The sequence below is a fragment of the Pholis gunnellus genome, assembly GCF_910591455.1.
Source record: "Pholis gunnellus genome assembly, chromosome: 17".
In the NCBI taxonomy this organism is placed as follows: Eukaryota; Metazoa; Chordata; class Actinopteri; order Perciformes; family Pholidae; genus Pholis; species Pholis gunnellus.
Window position 1 is genome coordinate 5,844,521 of NC_136544.1, and position 17,757 is coordinate 5,862,277.

At 44.4% G+C, this 17,757-nt stretch overlaps 1 protein-coding gene across 2 annotated transcripts in view; it reads right to left on the reverse strand.

Moving 5' to 3' along the window:
* LOC306709695 (myosin-10-like) overlaps positions 1 to 17,757 on the reverse strand; it is a 48,622-nt gene that overhangs the window by 20,017 nt on the left and 10,848 nt on the right. The window contains exons 4-6 of one of the 2 annotated variants that reach the window (XM_079177946.1): positions 4,695 to 4,722; positions 2,284 to 2,386; positions 1,406 to 1,435 (exon numbers count right to left, since the gene is read on the reverse strand). In XM_079177946.1, coding sequence (XP_079034072.1) covers positions 1,406 to 1,435; positions 2,284 to 2,386; positions 4,695 to 4,722 — 161 coding nt within the window. The remainder of the gene's footprint in view (positions 1 to 1,405; positions 1,436 to 2,283; positions 2,387 to 4,694; positions 4,723 to 17,757) is intronic. The other variant, XM_079177947.1, reaches the window with a different exon arrangement.

Here is a 17,757-nt window from a genome sequence, read left to right on the forward strand (position 1 = left end):
TTGTAGGTTGCAGCTACGACTCTGCATCTAAAGATATTAGATCTTAAAGAGGACACAGAAACATCAGGTATTGGTTTAGGGGAGAAGGAAAAATATCTTCCAGATAAATCACGCTGAGAATAAGTGAGCCAGAAAATATAAATCTTTGTAGTGAGCGTGATAGACAAAAGATGGAGTTGGGGACATTTTTTTCTCATTTGTGTTACTTCTGGGAAACATTGTGGAATAAAATCTGAAGATCCAGGTGAGGCTAGAACATCCACGTAGAAACATCCCCTGTGTTCGGTTATTGTCTGGGCAGCAACAGCCACACGTGGATTGAAGGATAGTGTTTGTTACTGAAATAATATTATCACAGGCTATAGAAAACACCACTGCAATATTAACTTGAATGCTGTTCAAACTACACACGTGCATCTAGAGTACATCACCAATGGAAAACATGCATGAATCTTCATTTGACATATAATGTAATATATTCACTTCACTAAAATGTAAAAGATGAAGCTCGGTATTAAACATTTGAGGAGAGATGTTTAGTGTGGCTGCGGTCTGATTTCGGTCTGATTTATATGTATGTTGTTGTCCAATCAGTGTTGATGGTAAATGCAGTTGATTGAAGCAATAAGTTCCTCAGTGCGTGTCACATTGACCCTGATAGCCGAGTTTGCAGCTGCAAAATTCGTTGTTCTTCCGGCGTCCAGCACCGTCATATTTGACTTGACAGTGACGTAGATGAATGCAAGATAGAACTACAGGCTGCTATTTCAGCTTTGTTGTTGCAGTCGTGGTTCACGCTGGTTCGGACTACAGTGCCTCGATGTTCTTGATTTATTACCTCCGTAAATAAAGGCGCATCATATATGTTTTTTGCTGGCCGTCATGCATCCTGGTGCATTGAGGCCCCGCATGGCTCCACGAGGAGAACTCAGCTTTCTCGGCACGCTCTGAGGAATTTATTGCTTCAATGGACTACATTTACCATCAACACTGATTGGACGTCCATATGAAAGGTGGCGAATTGTCCCTTTAATGCTCGAAAAGCACTTAATGTAAACAGTGTAATGAATTGGTGTGGCCTATTCTTTTGAATTTGACTGACATGTGTTCCTCATAAAACATCTCGATTTCCAGCTGTCCTAATAAACCCAAACCAACTGATAAAACAAAGTGCTTTAGGATCGTGAGCCTGCTGGTTTAATGGCAGATTCAGGGGGCTTCAAATTAATCATGTGAGAAGACTGAGCCAGCACTAACAAATACCTCATGAAGATGGAAGCTTAGATTAGTCTGTCAACATTATTATGGAAATGGCCGAGACTGAGAGAGAAGGGCATGCACATACACTCAAAACTCCAAATAACGGACCACACACTCTTTTTAAAGAAGCGGGAGATACACTTGCCTGGAGCTTGAATGCTTTGGGAGATTCGGGCTGTTTGTTAAGGATAAACAAATGCATGTGTTAAAACCTGAAGCGCTCATGTCAGACACAAGCCACAGGAAACAGTACACACTTGGCCCCGCGTTGGGTAACCTCTCGCAGAATGGCATTGGATGACATGAAGCAGGAGGAGTGACCAGTCAGGCTACATTAAAATCTATTCGGTTAACTGCAGATTAATACACAACTTGAAGCTATGCACTTTGATTCTGACCAGAACACAGTAACATTACAATTCATTAATTAAATGGTTTGACATTTTGGGAAATAAACTAATGTACGGTAAATATAAAGCTACAGCCGGTTAGCTTAGTTAGCTTAGCGCAATAACTAGAAACTGAGGGGGTGTCAGCTGGACTATTTCTTGGCTCTGACCAGCAGAAACTCCAGGAAGTTACTGGACCCGAGTAACTAATTAAACAAATGGCATCTAAAATGTTTATTACTGAGCTTTGGAGATGCTGCTAGGTGGATTTTGTCACTGTTGCTAGGCTCGCAGTCTCTCTGCTACGCTAACTGGCTGCTGGCTGTAGCATTATATTTAACAGGCACATATGAGAGTGGTATTGATTTGATTGCTATTGTCTGGCGTTAACTCTCTGCTAAAAAGTGAATACAAACTATTCCTTTAAATTACAATAATGATGTGCAGAGGCACTTCACAAATACCAACAAGGTCTTTTCGTTCTTAATCTAAGAGGTGAGGAGATGGACTGTCAGCAAGGATAATTCAAATATGATATATTGGAGAGGAGAGGAAGGGAGAAGAGAGGAGAGGAGAGGAGGCCCATGCTTGGCCAAGGATAGAGTAGGAGAAGTGTAGGCAGTGGGGCTCTCACAGGAATGTTGTGGTCTTTGCGTCCTTTGTGTGAGGAGGCAACGTGGGCCAGGTACTGGATGACCTTCTTGGTGTTTTCGGTCTTGCCTGCTCCTGATTCACCTCTGAAAACAAAAAGGAGAGACGGCATGAATATACGCATGGACGGACAGAGGGAGCAAAAGTGTGAGGGAACAAAGAGTGAGTGAGAGAAAAGAGACACACTTTGCGTTCCCTTTTAGTTTCACTTCTAACAAATAATGACATCACTATGAGTTAGCAATCATGAATGACGAGCGATTCGTTGTGAGGCATGGCAGCCACATTAGAGGAAATAACCTGTGTAAGTTGTCCACAATTTAGCAATGAACAGACAAACCACCGTAAAAACCCTGACCAAAATAACTAGTCATTATGGTGGATAAACCTTGAAGGGAAGAAGAAACAAAGAGAAATGGAATAGAGGTATTGAGAGCGGACGGCCATCAGGCTGTGTTGTTGTTTTCTAAAGCCATCCATTCGTCTGTCAGCCTGTTTTACTGGAGAACCTTGTGGTTTGGTGGGCTAGTCTCCAAAGTTTCCGGGCTCTGCTTTTGGGCCGTCTTTAATGATAGCTGTTGTTCAGGCAGAGCCATCCACAGCTCCCGCAGTCGGGTCCCAGAGCCCAACAAAAAAAAAAAAAACGGGGCCAACCTCGAAACCAGGCCAGCAACACTACATCTATCTTCATACCGGTGGCTTTAGTCAAGCTGGCTATTAGCTCTCGGACCACTGCAGTTTTAGCTGCCGCGCTAGAATTCGATGGGCGAGTCCTCAAAGCACAGGAGGCAGACATAGCATATATAGGTCAAGATAGTTACACATCCCAGTTTGGCTTGACGTCTTCATAGTTTCATAGTATCGGAATATTTCTCATAGAAATAACCATTCGCTGACATTCACACATACTTTTTTCTTATAGAAAAGATGTGAACATGGGAGGTTATGGGGTCACTTGTGGCCCCTCACTTTATGAATACTCCTGCCTCACATGTTCTGTTGATGACCCTCTCACAACTCTCATACGTCAGAGAGTCAACAGTCAATTCTTAAGTGAGAGATTCTACAAGTTTCTGTGTCATAGGACGCTCCCCGTTTGGTTAATTTTGGATACAGAATATAGACATAGTAGTCTGTTGATGAGCTGGGAGTTGCCTATTTTTACAGCTTACAACAGCGACTTTCTTCACCCTCAAATCTTGTGCATGAGGATACTCAGCACAGGTTCATCCTATGTTTGATAATTCATACACGATGACATAACTGCAGGAACAGTAAGTGAGTAAGTAGGAGCTGACCGTTCAAATAAGACATAAGTCTGCAGATGTTATTCAGAGCACATCACTGCTAAACCACATAACTACACAAGACCTTCTGTAATTCTAAGCTATGCTAAATACGCTTGTGGTATTATAACTGAATTAAAAGTGTTTGTCGCAAAGTTCTTTTTCATTCTAAGACTAGAGTCAGACCTGTACAAAGCTTTTCCTTGGAGGAAGAGTAGCATCTGACACAGTATTGAGACCGTGTGATGGTGCTTCTCTTCATTCAAATGGAGGTAAAGGCAAAAGAACAATAGGAAAAGATGAGATCACATCAAAGTTTATTGATATCAAGAGGGAAATTAAGCATTAAAGCAGCACGAGACTGAGTGGGTCCATTTCATCAAGTACTGGGTCTTCTCTGTTGCCGTTTCAATACATTTCACACACTTCCAACTGATGTCTTTTGCACTGAAATCAATGTAGATGTCTTTACAGACATGAAGCTCTAAACTGGTTGACCACACTACTTATTAAACAGTGGGGTAACACTGCTAAAATGGCTCCACGGTCACCAACAGGGGGGGGGGGTTTTAGAATCTAGGACAGATTATGCAACAGCGCTCGCCTGTTCATTGGCAGCGCCAACTCAAGCCACATTGAAAGAGTGTGGCACTTAATTACTCTCTGCACAAAGACGATGAAGGCACGGCACCAAACCGCACTCATAACTCCCTCTGCATCGGGTAGAGCTGCTGCACAACCCAGCATCCACAAAGAGCTATTTGAAACCAGTCTTTAAATAAAACAGCAGGACGATGGGAGCTGGCCAACTGACTCAGGGTGAGAGAAACAAGAAGGAAGACAAAACAACCAGGAAAACCATGTAATTCAGAGGTGGTGATCCTGGGACGTGCAATCATTGTAGGCACTGTATGTGTCTTTATAGAACATAACCCTGTTGAGGCGCAGCTGTATAATCTTCATCTTGGGACAGTTTCATTTTCCAGCCCATTGAGCTGCTTCATCACCAGAACCACTTAAAGGAACGGATCGTCTGTCCTAACAGAGAAGTGACCTCAGGAGAGGAGAGCCGGACAAGTAATAGAAAGTTGAGAGCTGCAGTACTTACGTGCAAAGGATGGATTGGTCCTCGCGATCTGTTCGGAGAAAACAGAAAAACACAGTCAGCATCTTTCCGTCCTCTCTCCGGGTTTACCCTTCGTGACAACTAGAATCATTACAAAGACTATAACACACTCAAATGCGATGCATCATATCCAGTTCATTTTCATGGTACAGGGCACAGCATCAACATTAAAAAGCAGGAGCTACAGTATGCTGGGGAACACTAAATAAACACAACTGATATACCGCTTTTTCCCGAAATATAATTGGAAACACTTAAATATTGTGTGTCCATTAAACAGCCAGCAGCTCATTCCGCAGCCTCCTTCTAGACTGCCATGCTGCGTTACGGCCATAAAGTGACACCCAGACCAGTAACCGAAGCTCTGACACCTCTCAACACAGAGGAATTCAGACTGAAGTCCAGATGACAGGATTAGTTATGCCCACTGAAGTGTGTGGCCTCTCAACTTTGAAGGTCCTGCTGCGCACCACAAAGACCAGAACCCTGAGGGAACTGGCCTGTTTATCAGCTAACAGAAACGGTTACAATCGGAGCATGTCCTAATTTAACATACCTACTGGTAAATGTTTGTGACATACGTCTTTCATATTTAGAGAGGATGAGTTAGGTCTGTGAATATGGCAACTTTTACTTCCCCAAATGATCAGGCAAAATGTTCTAAGGTCCTGTAGAGCAGTGGGTTTCCTTGTCTGGTGTAACCCCGTACCTCATGTATCCATTACTTTCAGGTAACTGTTTTAATTTAACTGAACTGGTTGAATTTAGTTCAATTAGTTGAGCTTATAAACAAGTACAAGTGCAGACGTACCCCCTCACCCCTGGTTGTAAAAATCAAAGGTCAACAAGCATAGTTTACCTCATGAGATAATGTATTGAATGAACCACAAACAAACCCTAAAAGGTCCGTTTAATAAATAAATACAAATTATGTAAATTCACAACATAACATTTTAATTTCCTGAAAAAGACAAAATTTGGGAACACCTCCACATTCCTAAACCCAATGAAGCTGAAACCCCATATGCCCACACATCTCATGTAACTACATTGCTGAGGAATGGTAGCAGATTCTGCTGTTATATATTACACCGTGTCTGTGTTAAATGTTTTCCGTTTTTTGTTCAAAACGTCCCCTATGAAGCTCTCTTTGAGCTCTTCCTCCATTATTTTTGAATAAAGCCAGTTCAGCAAAGTCCATGATTATCTAGAACCCTCTAATGGATAATATAAGTGCTCTCTTCCAACAGCCACCCACTGTGGGGATGAAGCGTTCAGCTGTGGGCTTTGACACAGAATAACACATTTGTCTCCTACAGCCCATTAACTCGCACCTTGCTGGTGTGGGTCAGTTTTCACAGACAGTCTTGAAGGTGTTATCTTTCAACAAAGAAATTACCTTTTGTTTCGTGCACTTGTGAACCTCCCTCGGGTGACAAAAGCTGGCGACAAATGAGTTTGGCTGTACGTGTGTGTCTGTGTGTGTGTGTGAGTGTGTGTGTGTGTGAGTGTGAGTGTGCATCTGGAGTCTGAGAGTCTATTTTTCTCATAAAAAGATGATGACGGGAGACAGGCTCACACACAAATATGCAGAAACAAAACAAATGTATGCTAACTTATGCTGGACGAGAGTTACTGTAATAATGTGAATGATGAATGAGCTGCTCACTTTAACAGGCCCCATCTCCCTTGATGCCTTTGAATCACAGGTCAGAGTTTGATTACTTATCCCGTCTGTCTCTCACAGCCACATCTACGTAAACCCTGAAGCTTAGCAGATGCACCTAATGTTTGAATTTTTGCAAGATCTTACACCTCCAGCCTCACTGGACTGAGGCCCGCAGACTAAACAGTGATTAAAGAGAGAACCAGTTTGCATATGTGACCTCATGCTTCTAAAATTAGCTCTTGACTGCAATCTGCAACAAATAGAGAACAAAAAAAGAAATCTGTAACAAATTGTGATTTTGTTATTCAAAGCGGCAATCTGGACCTTTGCGAGGCCCAAATACACATACAGTTACCTCATGTGTTGTTCTGGTGCCTTGATAAACACCATGTGACCGTTAAGTCTTTCCTATAAAAAAACAATAATAATCCTCTGGTGCACATGCTCCATCTCTCTGGCAACAGCAGCAGTCATTTCTTTGGAGTCGTGTCGGCATGAGCAGTAATTGATGCCACGGCTCTACAGGCAAAAACTACAACAACAAAGGGAAATTCAGAAAAATGTGTCGCGGTAGTACAGACTTTTACATATCGTTAAGATATCCCTGTGTGGGCCTACCTAACTATGAATTATGACGAAATCTATGGTCAGTGTGGGAGATAAGATGACCTAAATAAAGAAACAGATGAAAAGTATTAAAGTGAGGTTGGGACGTGTTTGACTGCGAGTGTGAGAGCAAGTGTACTCCTAGCTGATTTGGAAGGGAATGGCAAACAGGGTCAACACACACACACACACATACACACACACCCTTAATTCTCCACCTGTCAGACATCAGTTTGCCCTCTTTATACTGTTCATTTGACCTTCTATTCCTCCATGGACATGCATCACCTCCACATCTAAACCCCTGCAGCTCTTTCCCTGATAGACAATCATGCATTTATTGTACCATCACCTTTGTGATAGTATTCTTCTGTGAGGTCACACAACATAAAGTAGACACGAGCCCCTTTCAGACAGTTCAAGGTGGGCCTGTTGTGCCTGTTATTCTGTGTGAGAGGGGGCTCGTGAGTTCACTTTCCAGAACCAAAGGGAACTTTTGTAAATGAGTCCTCTTAGTGACAGGCTGGTAATTATAAAGATACGTTCTTTGTTTAAACATATTTTTGAATCATACTTTGTGTCATCTTGCTGTGTTTGTAGATCTTTTTTGTTAAAATTCCCTTTTCACGGTCAAACGTGTGCTGTTTGAGTGGGTGAGTGCGTGGATCCATCCAGCGCCCACCCTTGGCCCTCTTGGCAGCCGCTGCTTCCTCGATCACCACAGCAACTAACTGCTGGGTCATATTTACCCAGGAGGCCATGCTGGCATAGGCGTAGGTGGACGCAATCAAACTGAATGGGCTCTTCCCTTCCAGTAGCTCATTACTGCCTCACTAAATCTTTACCCCCTTCGCGTTTCGCCCGTTCTCTCTGCTGCTCTCATTTCCTTTTTTTCCTCCTCCTGTGAACGGTGGAAATCCAGATTACACAGACCACTACAGAGCGGGAGCTTTACTGGAAGCAAAATCACTTTTCCACACCAACAGATGTTTATAATTTCATCACCTCGTCAGACCTTTGAGCGGCACCGTTATTTCCTCCGCAACAACTCACAGCCAATCATTGAGGTAATGTTAACGCGGGATGGAAATAAGTTGGCCCTATCATTCATCAAGATTAGGTGAGACCACAGCTCACGTCTCTGTTTGGATACGAGCTAAGTACAAATCTAAATGACAGCACAGGAAAAGGCAGCTTTCAGACCGATCAGTATTGCTACCGCGGTTCACCGAAGGTTGAAATACTTCACTTACTTTCTACCGATGGAGCAGCCAGTCCCCTAAAGTGACCCTTATTTCCTCAGCTTGTTGTGAATGTTATCTTTATCAAATCAAATCGAAATGGCTGAAAGCTCATTAAAAAGCATGCGTGCACTGCATTCATTAAGACGTTCACACAAACGACGAAACTTTGTGTGCTTCTTATCCAATTTTGCACTCCAATCAACTCAAACAACTGCCCACAGTCGTTCACAAAACCAAATCTCACTTCAGCACAGCAGGGTTCCCTTTGCTGCTCACAATTTATCCCCGACGAGGATTTAAAAAAAACAAAAAACCTCATTCTTCACATTCCAGAGCCCCCCCCCCCCCCCTCCATCTCCACAAAAGACCCAATCGTTACAATAACCCCCCCATTATCGACCTCATTTAACCTCAGTATCCTCCTCCTGACTGTACCTCTCAGATTATTGTTCTCTTTTAATACCCATACATGTAGACCGTAAACTATTCACACCTTCCTTCTATGGAGTTTCCCGTTCATAGTAAATAAATAGATTTTTTATTAGCAAGAGGCCAAAAGATTGGGACAATACACGGTACTCTCAGAGCTCCACACGGTAGAGAAAACATGTTACACAAAGCAAAGCACTGGTGCACGCCTTAGCTAATGATCAGCAATAATGTGAACTGTAAACCATTTGTAGTTAATGGGCAAAATCATGCAAAAAAGAACAGCACAGTCAGCGTAACAGTAATTCATTTCACGGTTTTAACGAGTCCGAGTGTGGAAGGAAATATCTCATTTAGGCTCCAAGCTGAGAATGTTGGAGGATTCCGAAACTAAACCACCTAAAACGTCCGTCCCCCCCCCCCCCCCCCCATCCTCAAACCCCAGTGTTCAAAAACATTCCTCGAGCAAGTATCGTAATTACGTCCATTTATTGTCAATGGTCCTCAGCAACATGGCTCCAGTTCAATGCAGTTGGACCCAAAGTCTAACCCACTAATTGCACTCCTAATTGTTGCAAATTGCCGGTTCAATGTTGAGTCCGTGCATGTGCATCAGCCAGCTGTCAAACAATCCATAATTACATTCACACGTATGCTCATTAATCTCATGCTTGTGATAACATTGGCAAAGATAGCGAAAAGGAAACGTTGACAACCGCCTCCTATAAATGTATTATTTATTCAAGTATAGAGAAACTCACTGACCACTCCATGTCCATGCAGAAGCTTCTCAACATAATTGAAAGAATTCTGCAGATTAAAGAAAAAAAAAGCCACAACTTTTTGATTAAGAACAAGCAGCTCTAAATAAAACAAGCAGTGGCACAAAAATGGGAGTTCGCTTGAAAGCCTGATTTTCAACCTTTTTGGATCTTTGAAGCTGGATGCAACACATTCTTTCCACATTGGGGCTCAAGCTCTCACAATATGCTTCATAAAAGAAGTCGTAAAAAAAACGCAACTGCACACAATGAAAATTCGAGCGTCATGGCAACCGCTTCACACGCATAAGAAGTCCTGAGTGACAGCCAGTGAGCCGCTCTCTCGTGAACTGCTGCCATACGTGGTGAGGATCAGCCACAATTACGCACCAACACTCGTGCACACGCCACACACAGAGTATGGTGATTGTGTTAGTGCAGAGATAATAGAAAACTGGAGGCCTGCTTCCTCGTGAAAGCCTAGAGCTGAGGACGCAATCCAGAGCTACTCGAAAGCAGAGGAACAAAGCTCTAAGTGTGTGTGTGTGTGTGTGTGTGTGTGTGTGTGTGTTTGACAGAGCTCCTTCACATTCCCAGACAGTGGAAGTAGCAACTGGGAAGTGTTCTGGTCTGTGGATACCTGCAGTGTTTCACTGTCACATCGAAGCTTTGGGACGATTATGATAAGACGCAAATTAAACACGGTTAAGTGGAGGGCTGAAGAAGAGTAATATGCTACAGCCTCCAACAGCAGTTTTGAGAAGATAAACAGACTTAAGAAGCAATAAGTCCTCCAACAGTGATAACGGTAATACTTCATCTATCGCGTGGAGCAAAGTACAGGAGAACGTAGGCTAAAGGTGGACATTAAAGTATCAGGATTAATGTATTTATGTATTTACAGTACTTAGTGCAAAGCAATAAAACATGATAGATGCTTGAGTGTACACAAAACTACCAAAAACTAGCTGTTTAGTTCATTGTTAACAGGGTTCTCCAATTTAGTTTTGCTCTATTTTAAGTTGGATGTCTCACAACAGACAGAACAGAAAACAATCAGGTCAAAACCTAAGCAGCCAAGATTGAGATATTCTCACTTTAAATTCCAAGAATGCTGGATCCTACATTTCCCATAATGCAACTCAATAGCACCCAACGCCTCCTCAATTCCCATGCATTTTGTGTAGCAGCTCAGCCAATGACTGATGTCAAAAACAAATCACAACTCTGATTCCTTCTGTCATTCCCCTCCACTCACTCTGCTTTGTCCCGTTTGTTGTGTATGAAGCAGCATTATGAAACCCAGCGATTTGAATATTTGGTTCAATTTGAGACATTTCCACTCACAAAGACTTGCCTTTGCCTCAGGTCACGCTGCCCAGAACGAAAGTTTAATCGCGTCTTTCCGTTCACTGTGCATGGAATCACGTTGCGTCTACATTTGACTTTGCGTTCTGTCTGAACACAGCTTAAAAGCCATAGAAGATATTGTACAACTGTTTGGTGGAGTGCCCCTTTAAATTGAACTGCAAATACATCATTCACTTTTCTCAAGGGTACTTTGACGATTATTAGAATAAATAAGTTTCACACTGACAATGTTGCCTACAGAATCTAATAGATGGGATATAAAGATGAGAATACAAGAACTGTGAAATCTCTCATCACACCAGTCCTCATTACAACGAGCACAAAATGAGGTCAGTAGCGATCTGTACCAAACGGTTAAATGTGTCAGCAGTGAAAACTTTAATAATCAATCTATTTACAGTATCGGCTGAGGAAAACAACAGCAATACTAACAGATACTTTGGCTCAAAGATAAAAACTATTTCCAATTAGTACAAAGTACTTTTATTGTACATATGGCCATTTGCCACCGCTGAGTGACTAAACAGCTCAACTGCGTTAGTCACTGTAATGCTGTTCAACCAGCTGCCAGTGAGGCATTCATGAGCCTACGAACAGAAGGGCAGACAGCCCCATGAGCCGACTGGCTATGTGTGTGTGTGTGTGTGTGTGTGTGTGTGTGTGTGTGTGTGTGTGTGTGTGTGTGTGTGCTGGAATTCTGATACCCCTGGTTTCCCTCCCCTCCTATCGGCACTGGGGCCTCTTGGGTGTGGAACAGGCGTTGTTTTCAGCAGGCTGCCGTCGCAACAGAAGTGACATTAAGGGAAAACGGGGGGCAAGTGTGGTGGTGGGGTGCTCAGATCATGTCTGTTTTTTGATGGCTAGTACCTAGTGTGTTTCATCATGAGCCGTAAATAATACACTCTCCCTTTGTGCCAGTCGGTGCCAAAAAAAAATAAAAAATCAAGCAACAATGCTGACTATGCAGCATTTTCAGGCATGACCACTTGGGTGGGGGCCGTCCTAAATCCCACTGCCAGTCACAGGAAGTTCCCCTGTGCATCTGGCACTTGTGAATACTTCCCAGGACAGGGAAGAGTGTCGGAACAGTTTAGGGATGTGGCCAAGCAGACAGGACGAGAGGGGTGTGCTGGGAAGGGACCAGATAGGAGCAATGAAAAAGGGAAAATGGAGATAGCAGCTCATAGGGGCAAAATGGTGAAAACAGAGGACAGTTATGGGAGCGGAGCAGCTATAAATAACATCACGTCATCCGCTGACATACTTGCAGAAGAAACCCTAAGTGTGTTACAGTACTTCTGATTCAGTTTAGGGATAGTGATGTCAGTTGGCAGCTGAGATCATAGGCTGAAATAGACCCATTGGGACATTGTGAATGTCCCCACCCTCTCGGAAATGACAGCAGTGTGTGAGGGACCACCTGAGGGAGTGTGAGGGTAGAGAGAAGATCCAACAACACACACACACACACACACACACACACACACACACACACACACACACACACACACACACACACACACACACACACACACACAAACACACACACACACACACACACACACACACAGAGGCAGAGGGGAAGCTATTCTCATCATTTACACCTTGGCTTGAACTTCCCCCTTTTGAAGCGTTCTAACCTCTGCTGTTTGTCTCTCTCTCTCTCTCCACTACTTTCACTCGCCCCTTTCAGACCACAGGATTCTGGGGGAAATGTTACACAAATCATATCAAAGTGAAAGGGAAGAAACCTGATAAACCACAACCTCAGCCTTGCCCCCCCCCCCCCCCCCCCCCCCCCCACCCCCCCCCCCCCCCCCCCACCCACTTGAACACACCAACTTCAGTTTCTTTGAAGCCAAGAAAAAGGGCCTCAACCCAAATAAATGAATGACCAATAAATATACTGACAGACATCAGTAGGGGGGGTTGACAGGGGTTATGTTACTATGTCTTGGCTGTTGGCAGTAACTTCAGGGAACCAAGAAACAGTCTGCTATTTAACCCCACGTAAAAGGCAAATTTATTCTTTTTACTTTAGTTTTTGTACAAAATATACAAGATATAACGCCTTAATTAGGAAGCTTTAGAGGTGCTGCTGATAATCTTTTTTTGCTAAGCTGAGCTAACCAACCGCTGGCCGTAGCTTCATACATGAGCTACATACGTGTCCATGCGTAACACAAGAATGCCATTGATCTTTTCCCTGAAAGCGATTAAGCGGATTTTCAACCATGTTGAACTGCTCCTGTTTATTGTGTCGAGAGACAATACAGTAGGCCTTTCATTGCAAACTATTAGGTCAAATATGCAACATATGACCTCCTCTACATCTACCAATAACTCATTTATTTTAAAATGCAAGTTGGTGGTGACTAACTTTAGTAATATTACTGTAATTTAACAGTTTAAACGTTAGTGTTGCACACATATTGAAGTTAGAGTCTCTTGCGTGTCGGCCTCCATGTGCTGTGGGCTTTGCTGTCTGAGCTGTACTCTGCAGAGAGCATTCAGACAGGACTTTGGAGTCTTTCCCTTTTTAAGTCCCACAAAGCACATTTTTCACATGCTTCGGAGGCAGGGGTGAAATGAGAGAAGTCTGGGGGGGAAAAAGAGGGGTATCAAGATAGACAGAGCGCTAGAGAGAGAGAGGGAGAGAGAGAGAGGTGTCGAGGACCAAGTGTTCCTCATGGAGAGGTGCTGGGCTGGAGTGGTACACATTCTTGGGATAATCAAGAGGATTCTTTGAAATCGAATATTGTCTATTTCCCCGCATTAACTGTCTGTTGCCCCGTAAGATATGCGCCAGGTATATGTCAGCACAGCAGAGACAACATGGAGGAATGGAAATCCACGGCTCATCTTCCCAGTCGGGAGCAAAGCGAGTGGGACTAGAACGTCTGGTGAGCGTGGATGCGGTTCGACTGGCTGAATTATTTGTAGCTTGTGCTTGCTGTAGACGAGGAGAAGAGCCATACACATAAGAGGCAGTGGACTACGGACTACGTACAAACACACCGAGTGCTACATGGCAACAGTGAGACGTAATCTACCTGTTTGGTTCACTGAGCACAGCGGTCACGCCGGACAATGGGCCACCAGCTTCCAAATAGCAGAACACAAAAACACAGGCAGACACACTCGTGTTGTCATTTCCAACAATAGCGGAGAGGTGTGGGGTCTATTCTCTGCCTCTGATAGACTCTGTCACTATTCAGACCATTGTTTATTAGCCTGGCGGAACAAACTTTAGTCACATTCCGACGCTGTCGGCCCGGGACGGCGTAATCAGCTGTAACCGCCGTATGAGAGCAGTGCAGAACGGCGGCAGTGAGCTAGCTTCAGACAACAACACATACAGAGAGAGAGTGACTTCATTCTCTGCTCAAGTAGATATTACTTTGCTGGTAAATTAATGCTCATAATGTTAAATACAGCTCCTTTGAGCAGGAAGAAGATTTGTGCGCGCATGTCATCAATGCTATATATTGAATACATTTATATGTATAAAGAGAGAGTGAGAAGCTGCAGGACTCCACTCCGGTTCTCTACTTTTTATGGCGTCCGTCTGGATACGACTCACCGACGATTCCCAGATCGCCTGCTGCTGTCACACCTCATCATGTCCATCCATTGTCCATGCCTCTGACTGTCAACAAGGATTACCTGTTAAGGGTCCCGCGGAAATATAACACACAGTATCACTACTGCTGCTGCTGAACAGTCAATGAAAGGTTTTAAACACTTATCAGGCTCGAGTTATCCCCTAAATATGTACAAGACAGTGGATATCTGCACTGCAGTTTGCACTGTCCAAAGCTTTGTTTATGCTAACAGCGCAGAGCGTAAGTGCTGCACAACAGCACGCTTACCAAGAGTGTAAAATTAGCCTTCGTGTTGTTGGGTGTCGCCTTTAGGTCAATGAAAGGGGAGAGAAAGCAGTTGCGGGAGATACGGCAGAAAGTATTTGGCAATGTAATTGATTGCAGATGGCAAGCCGCCGGGTGGCTTGTTTGGTCCACAGTGGTTCTTTGTGATGGCTGGGCCCGCCATAATCCTACAGGACAGGGCTGTTTTCGGGTGTATGCCTGTGTGTTTATGCTGGCACCTGTAATATCACAGTGCTGAGCTCTGCAACCCCGCAGGAATCCAGACACACAAGGGGGGAAGCAGGGTTTCAGCCACAGAGGGGAAACGGTATCAGCGTGAGACTGTGTATGAATCAGTGAAAGAATACAAAATAACACACTGAAACGAAAAATTGGAAAAGGGATACAAGGTTACGAGAGTGTTTACGACTAATGCGAGTGAAACTAGGTCACTGCGGCAGCAACAAGTAGAGGTGAAACAATGTAAAATGAGTGATAAAGACTTGCAGTCTTGGATAAGCGCCAGACTTCTGTGAATGTGTTCAGTTTACAGATTAATAAAGACTCATATGTCATCAGTAGCTCATTAAACGGAGTGACGGTGTAGATCAAGCCAGCAGTCAGTCAGTACGATGCACAGCTGTGCCGCTGGCTGCTTTCCTCTCTGCTCTGCAGCGGGTCGGAACGTTTTGGGTGTCAGTGAGAGGGGCCGGGACAGCATCAGTCAGGTAACCCTATCTGTGGTGCGGAGGCTCCTGGCATCGGCGCTATGCATCTCTCATGACAACACTATCCAAGAACGAGGGCAATGCATGACACGACAGAGGCTCTTACCTTAAATCATCTCACCGCAGCCTCTCTCAGTTATACAACGGTCTCTCTGACGCAGACACGCACCTACCGCTGCGGGTCAGGACCTGGCTTCATGGCAGCCGAGAGTGTTGACTGTTGACTACACATGTAGTCACTTAGGTCAGCTTATACATAGGTGGACTGTGGCTAACCTGTGGCGAACCTGTGGACCTGGTTAACCTGGATACTCAGAAGGTTCCCCTTCGTGTGTGGAAATAAATACTCGAAATAACCGAATCAAAAGAGGTAGGTGAAATAGATGGAGCCGCTGAAATCCATCAACTGGTAATACCTAAAGAATGTGTCTACGGAGGATAAAAATGAGCGAAGAAAGCCAAGATTCAGGTTTCCTTCCATAAAACATACATATGCATGACTCCTGACAAACAACAGCTATCCCAATCACCGGCCTTTTCCAGCTTGGGTTGGAAAAGTGTCTGTGTGTACACGTGGGGAGGAACATAACCATATATCAGACCTGATGCACGAGCCCCAAACAGAAATATGATTTTATCCTGTATGAACTCCACAGCTGTCTGCCATTAAAGATGCATCTGCGTGCGCGCGCGTGTGTGTGTGTGAGTGTCAGCCATTCAGTCATGCAGCCATGTTGTTTTAACAGGCTTCCCCATTGGTCTGAAAGTCATCTCTTGAACATGTAGCCAGTACGCAGTCCTTTGGAAGACCAGGAAAAAGTCCCCTCCACACACACACACACACACACACACACACACACACACACACACACACACACACACACACACACACACACACACACACACACACACATCGACCCTCCACACCTGTCTTGTCACTCAGGCCCTGGGTGTGCCCTTCACTAGCCCTCACTGCCCCAACAAGAGGCCTCATTTCCCAAGGAAGAGCTCTTCAGCTCCAGCTCCAGCCCCCCCCCCCCCCCCCTCACACACACACACACACACACACACGCAGAACACCCTGGTCCCAGCCCCCTTCAGACTGCACAAAGCCCCCATTGTGAGGCACAATGCTGGCCGCCCCCTCTGCCTTTCCCCTGTACCCTCTGCTCCGTTTCCCCCATAACTCTGTCCCGTCTGCCCGACTCCATCGTTCACTGCTATTCAGTCTTCTTCACCTTCTGTCCTCTCGACGCTCTCTTCTTTATTCTTCAATCTCCACTACCGATCCTGTTGATCCCGTCTGTAGCGGTCTGCCCTCTCTTATCCAAGCATAGCCCCTTTTCCCCCCACTATCCCCTTCAATATTAAGGTCTTCAACCCCCCCCCCCCCTGTTTCTCCCAGCATGGCCCTCCCTCTTGTCCCTGTGTTCCAAGTCATTTTCCACTTCTCTGAGTGTTGTGTTTCCTCCTGTATCCCCTTCTTGCTCTGCTGGTTCGGAGATATTTCATATCTAGGCTGGAGTTAATGTGTTTCGATAAAAATCTGAATGTAGCTCTCTCTGCAGGGCCGTTTGTGTTTTAATACAATTCTGGTCATTTACAACTATTAAACTCTTTTGCTGTGGCTACATCACTCTGCTCCATGGAACGCATTATCAGGCGTGCAATAGTCTGCTCGACAGTGCTCGTCTCTTCAACAGAACACAAGCTCAGTGAAATAGCTCCCAACAGTGCAGGACTGCCTTTGTCTCTCCACAAGTGATGGGGATATTATTTCATAAAGTGTCAAATGAATCCCATAAAAAACAACTGCTGTTGAATATGGCACAGCAAGCAAATACCAGAACATTTACTGCACCTACAGGTCTCGTTTAAAGGTGTCCACACCGACAGGACCCGTGAAGGACCTTGAGTATTTTGCCCCAATTTCACCTCAAGTATTTCTTTCTGAAGTATGTGGTCAAACTGTAGAGTTTGACCACATGCAGCAAGTCCACCTCAGTTTCATGCTTTACACCAGAAACAGGCTGCAGCTCATGTTTTCGGTGTGACCCGACGTGTGCAAGCTGTGCATGAATGTGGACTTACACACATCCTTCTCACACTTCTTACAACCACATGCCTGAAGCAGCGATGCCAGAAAATTGTTTGCTATCCACACCCTTGTGTGAGAAATGAGTGGCTCTGCCTTCTCTTTATTCCAAACCTCTTTTTTTTTAACATGTTGTGCCTACAGTGACATCTGTGTTGCTTCAAAATCCTGACCATGGGGTGGAGTTGCAAGACTGGCACTAATCTAACGAAATCCCACTGAAGTATGTGCTTTTCTTATCTCTCTTTGTCAAGCCGCAAACCAAAGTCTGTC